Consider the following 6391-nt stretch of genomic DNA (forward strand, 5'->3'; position numbering starts at 1 on the left):
ACTATGAGTAGTCTTAAAAAGATGACAATATGAGTTACCTTTTATTAGTAGTATCTTTTTTCTTTGAGAAAATGAATTTCCTACAAAATCATGCATTGGACAGGCAGCCCAATTTCTCAGCCCAACACATCCAAATGGGCCTAGGCCTTCCCTACGAATAAGCCCAGCACGTGGCCCATGCAAACATTCTCGAGATCTGTCAGTAGGAGGGCCCACCCAGCACAGCCAGTAGCCACCACGAAACCCGCAAAAATTCATCGCCTCGTCATCCTCAGCTCCACTTTCCAGTCTGCACTGACCGCCGCCGCCGCCGCCGCCTCCTCATCCCTCTCTCCCACCCACCCACCGCGAATGGCGACGGCGGTCACAGCCTCCGCGACGGCGGCGACCCGCTTCACGCGCCTGGCGGGCGTGGGCCTCCGGCACAGCAGCTGCCGCCTCCGCACCGCCGTCCGCTTCCAGCGCCCGGGTCTCACCACCACCGCGCTCCTCCGGCCCACCGAGCTCAAGCCCAAGGACCTGGGCCAGCCCGAGACGCTCGACTACCGCGTCTTCCTCGTCGACGGCGCCGGCCGCAAGTTCTCCCCCTGGCACGACGTGCCCCTGCGCGCCGGGGACGGGGTCTTCCACTTCATCGTGGAGATCCCCAAGGAGAGCAGCGCCAAGATGGAGGTCGCTACCGACGAGGCCTTCACGCCCATCAAGCAGGACACCAAGAAGGGCAACCTCCGTTACTACCCGTAAGGACTTCCAACCGGCGGAAATTCGTAGCCAAATCATACTGAAAATTTTGTCTTTTTCATGTTAAAATTGGAATCCTGAAAATATTGTAGTACAGGCCGGGTGGTCGTTCTGAACTCCAATTTCATCATGATGAAATTGAAATGGATGCTCTGAATTTCAATTTCATGATGGAATTTAGATGGTTGTTCTGAATTTCCAATTTCATCATGATGAAATTGGGGGCCTTGAGGCCCTGTTCAACAACAAAGCATTTTGTCCCAAGCAAGTTGGGATAGGCTAGACATGAAACCCAACAGAAACATGTGGAAACCAAAAACTGAAAGAGAGAAATATGTACGTAAATTAAGATTCTGTCATACGGATTTCTCATTTCCATGCAGTTCTACCAAGAGCCAAATCTCTAGGTACATTCCAATTCCTCCGACTCCCTATTTACCGCTTAATCGATAAAAATAGTAGAGGGTTATGGGCTCGTCAGTGAGAAGAGAGTGGCATTAATTTACTCCCTCTGATCCATAATAAGCGTCGGGCTTTAGTTCGAATTTGAACTAAAGCTCCAACACTTTTTATGGATCAGAGGGAGTACCACTTTCAAGCTTTTCACTCGCATCTTAAGAACAAAGAATAAAGTAGATTATATATCAGTAACAATTCTTTCTTCCTGCTGTGCCACCAGAAATTCTATTTTGTTTTTGGTTTTAGACCCTTAAGTCAACATAAATACCGAGTGCCTTACACGGAGAGGTCAGATGCCATCCTCATAATTTGCTTTCGGTAAATAAAAAATATTGGCACCTTTATGGTTTTTGTAGGAAACTTTAGTTTATGGTTTTATAAAAAAATGTAACTTCGGAAGAAAAACTGGGAGAATGGTAGTTCCTTTAATGCTTTTCTGTTGTGCTATAGTGGGGAAATGATAGGCCACGGCATTCTTACATTAGTCGCATTCGGAGAGCTTTACTTCAATGCAGAAAGGTTGTAGTGGCTGTCATATGCTTTATTTTAGGGATTTCTTCAAGGTTTTATATTCTCCCATGTTTGGCAGTGGGGTCACTTTTAAGTCTACTTTGGTTCCCTGTCCTCGTATGCAAATCTCAGAATAGCAGATTTCGTGCGGACATACTTTTCAGGTTTATATGAACTTGAATTAGGCTGCTCTTGAAAAATCTGTACATTTAGATGGTGTAACCAACTGACAATAGCTCGGTTGAACTGATTCAAGAGTTAAAGTGTGTTCTTGTTGAATATTTACCACGCTTGATCATTTTTCTTGACAAAGGAGATCTTAAGCGGCTATGTTATGCCTTGTTTGAGTCTTTTTGAAGTGATTTTTGTTCTTATCGATCTTTCAACTTGTAATAAGCTTCAACTGTGAAACTTGCGTTCTTGGCGAAGCAATTGAGACATTGAGATTATGCTGCTAGTACCCCTATTATAGACTTGTGCATGGAGATTCCTGATATGATCACTTACATCAGGTACAACATCAACTGGAACTATGGGTTACTTCCTCAAACATGGGAGGACCCAACTGCTGCAAATGCTGATGTTGAAGGAGCACTTGGAGACAATGATCCTGGTAGTTATTTTTTTCTGTTCACCATCTTTGATAAGCATGATTTTATGTTAGCTCTAGCCTCTCTAATAAACCTTTCTCTTTACTTTTTTTCTCAGTTGATGTTGTTGAGATTGGTGAAAGACGAGCTAACATCGGGGATGTTCTTAGGGTGAAACCATTGGCAGCTTTGGCAATGATTGACGAGGGAGAGCTTGACTGGAAAATTGTGGCCATTTCTTTGGATGATCCCAAAGCAGCTCTTGTGAATGATGTGGATGATGTTGAACAGCATTTTCCGGTATGACTGATATCCTTGTCCTTGTTATCCTTTGGTATCTGCTGCCTATTTCTCCTTGATGGAAAGTAGGATATGTACATGTTACATGAGCACCGTTTTCTGTTTCTAGTTTTGATCTTGGCTAAGTAGCTTGTAAAGCAAAGCAAAATTTAGTTTTGCATTCATAGCCTTGAAAAAAAAACAGAATGGTACTCCTGGTATAATTAATCAACCTTAGTCATCTCCCACATGTTTTTCTATAGCAATCACTAGTGGAATTCTATGAAGCCTTTTCCTGTCTGTGGTTGTTAGGTTTGCAAGTTTAGAGTTGGGACCACTTCCACAGTTCGCATTAAAAACAAATTTCAGTCAGTTTTACAGCCTGATGTAAGCATTGACCTGCACTTTGCTATTCAGGGAACATTGACTGCCATCAGAGATTGGTTCAGAGACTACAAGATACCAGATGGTAAGCCTGCCAACAGATTTGGCCTCGGCAACAAGCCCACAAGCAAGGTAAGTTTGATCTTAGGTTGTTCATTTATATCCTGAAACGCAGCAGATATTTTTGCATTCTGATCGTATCCTTCTTTGCCACGACTAGGCATATGCACTCAAGGTCATTGAAGAAACCAATGAATCATGGGAGAAATTGGTGAAGAGGAAGATTCCTGCTGGAGAGCTCTCACTAGCCTAAGGCCTAGGTCCATGAGCAGCCAACATATCCATTCTTTCAGCATGCTGTTTTTATGTGATATATGCATTGCTTCTTTCATCTGGGAAAACTCTTTGCGAACCTGCTGCTTGTAACAGGAATAATCTGATTGAGTGAATAAGGAATTTCCGAGAAGTTTTTCAGAAGGAAACCAAACCGAATGTTCTTTGTCACGATGCATTATTTGCCTGGGAAGTTGGGAAAATGGGCTGGCAAAACGTAGTTGAGTCTCATTCCTCCTCGTTTTCAGAAATTTGTCGATCCATGTCATAGCCATACCTCTGGCCTCTGTTTCCATTGGTAGATGCCATGCCTCTGAAGGGCTGGGCCTGGGCTTGGGCTTGGGCTTGGGCTGTTTAGGTAGTCAGGGCTGTGTCAGTCGCATTGGTGGCATGGTAGCATGGCCGGCCGCTGCATGGGCATGGCAGCGTTCGGTAACCGGTACACACGTGTCGTGCTCCCCGCTCTCCACCGCACCAGAATCCTTCACCTTTCTCTTTCTCTCCACCCTTTTTGGGGATCTCCCGACCAAATCATTGAGCATATGCACGTTGCATTCGGTTGACTGCTCAGTTCAGCTCAGCTACCTCCCATAGAGTGAAGCAATGGCGCGGCACTTCTCGGCGGCGGGGGTCGTGCAGAGATACTACTGCGGTGGCGCGTGCGACGGCCGGGACGACGGCGCGGTGCAGGCGATGCTGCAGTGCCAGCGGGTGAGTGACTTCCTCATCGCCGCCTCCTACCTCTCCATCCCGCTTGAGCTCCTCTACTTCGCCTCCTGCGCCGACCTCGCCCCGCTCAAGTGGCTCCTGCTGCAGCTCGCCTCCTTCGCCGTGCTCGGCGGCACGACCCACCTGCTCGCCGTCTTCTCCCACATCCACCCGCACTCATCCGGCCTCCTGCTCGCCTCCACCGCCACCAAGCTCCTCGCGGCCCTCGTCTCCTTCGCCACCGCCGTCTCCCTCGTCATCTTCATTCCCCGCCTCATCCGCGCAAAGCTCCGGGAGGCGCTCCTCCGCGCCAAGGCCCGCCAGCTCGACCGCGACCTCGGCATCGTCCGCCGCCGCGTCGAGGCCACCTCCCGCGTCGTCCACATGCTCACGCACCACATTCGGAGCTCCCCGCCGCTCGACGCGCACACCATCCTCCACACCACCATGCTCCACCTCGTCGACGCCCTCGCGCTCCACAGCTGCGCCGTATGGATGCCCGGCCACGATGCCGGCGACGATCTCCACCTTGTGCACCAGCTCAGCCTCAGGGGCAAGGGCCCCGTCAGCGTCGTGCTGGGCTCGCAGGCCCCAATCTCCATGGATGACCCCGACGTGGCTGACGTAATGGCCAGCGAGGCTGCCAAGGTGCTCAGGCCAGGCTCTGCGCTCGCCATGGCAAGCAGCGGTGGCCTCCAACCGCGGGGAGCCGTGGCTGCCATACGGATCCCCATGCTCAAGGTCTCCAATTTCGACGGAAGAAAGGCACCGGTGGCAAGCTCATTTGCCATCTTGGTGTTGGTTCTTCGCAACAAGCAGGATGGCTACACCAGTAGCAGAGAATGGGGCAGACAAGACCTGGAGGTTATGCAGGTGATCGCAGATCAGGTCGCCGTGGCGCTCTCCCACGCGGCGGTCCTAGAGGAGTGGCAAGCCATGCGCGATAAGCTCGCCGAGCAGCACAGGGCCCTGCTGCACGCCAAGCAGGAAACCATGATGGCGACCAATGGTATCAACAACATCCAGAGCGCCATGTGCCACGGCATGCGAAAGCCGATGTACTCAATCATCGGGCTGCTCTCCATGGTGTCGCAGGTGGAGAACATGCGCCCCGAGCAGAGGCTTCTGGCCGATGCCATCGCCAGGACAAGCACCCTCTCCTTGGCACTGATGAACGATGTCGCCACGGAGACGTTGACGGTGGATCGCAGGCCATTCGGCCTCCACTCCCTGATCAGAGAGACGATGAGCGTGGCGGGATGCCTGGCCGGCTGCGAAGGAGTTGGTTTCTCCTACCAGCTGGAGAATTCATTGCCTGCGTGGGTCGTCGGCGATGAGACGCGAGTCTTCCATCTCCTGCTGCAAATGGTGGGTGCTCTGCTTACCCAGCAGCGCAGCGACGCAGGGCGTCTCTTGTTCTCCGTCAGTACCTGCACTGCGGGCCAAGAGGATTGCATCCCGGCGCAGCCAAATCTGTCTCCAGGTTGCAGCATCTGTGTCAAGTTTCAGGTTACCATGGAAAGATCAACTGGGTGCAGCCAATCTCCCAGCAGACCGGTCGACTCTGAGATCAGCATGTGCAAGCTTCAGGCTGCGATGGAAAGGTCAGTTGGGTGCAGTCGATCTCCCGGTAGACCGGGCAGCTCTGAGATCAGCATGTGCAAGAAGATTGTGCAGGTTTGTAACTTGGTAATACCAGAAGAAAATTTTGTAGCTAACCGTTGTTAATTTGCTCAGCTAGCTAACACATGACCTGAATGCTTCATTTCATTTCTTCAGATGATGAGTGGTAGCATGCGATCCGCATTGGATGGAGAAACCATCACCCTCATCCTACAGTTCCAGCTGCAACAATCAGGCGTGTGCCGAAGAACCCCATTGTCCGTTCCTCGCTTTGATGGCCTGAGGATCCTGCTCGCGGATGGCGACTGCATGAGCCAGGCGGTGACGCAGAAGCTCCTCGAGAAGCTCGGCTGTCAGGTCGTATCGGTTTCGTCGGGCGCCCACTGTCTGGCCTTAATGGGGAGCGCCGACTCTTCTTTCCAGCTCCTCTTTCTTGACCTTGACATGGATGCGTTTGAGGTGGCCCTCCTGATCAGGGAGCTCAGGAATAGGTGCTGGCTACTCATAGTCGCAGCTCTCGCCGTGAGTGTCGACGACAGCGTCCGTGAGATGTGCCGTCGGTCAGGGATAAACGGTCTGATCCAGAAACCTATCACGCTGGCGGCACTAGGAGCTCAGCTCTACAGAGTCATTCGGAACTGATGATGGAAATCACGTCATTGATCAAATGCATGGTGCCTCTTCTGTTTCCATCATAAGACATGGAGCTAGGAGCTGACCTACAAGCCTCTTAGAAAAAGCATGGGATAAATTGGTGAAAACTT

The 6391-nt window shown here is 50.8% G+C and overlaps 2 protein-coding genes across 2 annotated transcripts; both read left to right on the forward strand.

Moving 5' to 3' along the window:
• Window positions 1-336: 336 nt before the first annotated feature.
• LOC124693226 (soluble inorganic pyrophosphatase 6, chloroplastic-like) lies at window positions 337-3450 on the forward strand. The gene is made up of 5 exons (XM_047226689.1): window positions 337-740; window positions 2223-2323; window positions 2419-2600; window positions 2997-3095; window positions 3184-3450. Exons 1-5 carry the CDS (start codon window positions 352-354, stop codon window positions 3274-3276), a joined length of 864 nt encoding a protein of 287 aa, XP_047082645.1. The 5' UTR covers window positions 337-351; the 3' UTR covers window positions 3277-3450.
• A 449-nt stretch (window positions 3451-3899) lies between these two features.
• LOC124688479 (ethylene receptor 4-like) lies at window positions 3900-6269 on the forward strand. The gene is made up of 3 exons (XM_047222152.1): window positions 3900-5581; window positions 5660-5681; window positions 5784-6269. The coding sequence occupies exons 1-3, from the start codon at window positions 3900-3902 to the stop codon at window positions 6267-6269; spliced, it is 2190 nt and encodes a 729-aa protein (XP_047078108.1).
• The last annotated feature ends 122 nt before the right edge of the window (window positions 6270-6391 follow it).

The sequence above is a fragment of the Lolium rigidum genome, chromosome 2 (assembly GCF_022539505.1).
Source record: "Lolium rigidum isolate FL_2022 chromosome 2, APGP_CSIRO_Lrig_0.1, whole genome shotgun sequence".
NCBI classification, from domain to species: domain Eukaryota; kingdom Viridiplantae; phylum Streptophyta; class Magnoliopsida; order Poales; family Poaceae; genus Lolium; species Lolium rigidum.

Bases quoted from the DNA above. Each gene is read 5' to 3' on its own strand.
- LOC124693226 (XM_047226689.1), top strand. From the start codon at position 352: ATGGCGACGGCGGTCACAGCCTCCGCGACGGCGGCGACCCGCTTCACG. The intron at 2,601-2,996 runs GTATGACTGATA...TTTGCTATTCAG, and splicing joins ATGTTGAACAGCATTTTCCG to GGAACATTGACTGCCATCAG. The intron at 3,096-3,183 runs GTAAGTTTGATC...TGCCACGACTAG, and splicing joins GCAACAAGCCCACAAGCAAG to GCATATGCACTCAAGGTCAT.
- LOC124688479 (XM_047222152.1), top strand. From the start codon at position 3,900: ATGGCGCGGCACTTCTCGGCGGCGGGGGTCGTGCAGAGATACTACTGC. The intron at 5,582-5,659 runs GTGCAAGCTTCA...CTCTGAGATCAG, and splicing joins GTCGACTCTGAGATCAGCAT to CATGTGCAAGAAGATTGTGC. The intron at 5,682-5,783 runs GTTTGTAACTTG...TCATTTCTTCAG, and splicing joins TGTGCAAGAAGATTGTGCAG to ATGATGAGTGGTAGCATGCG.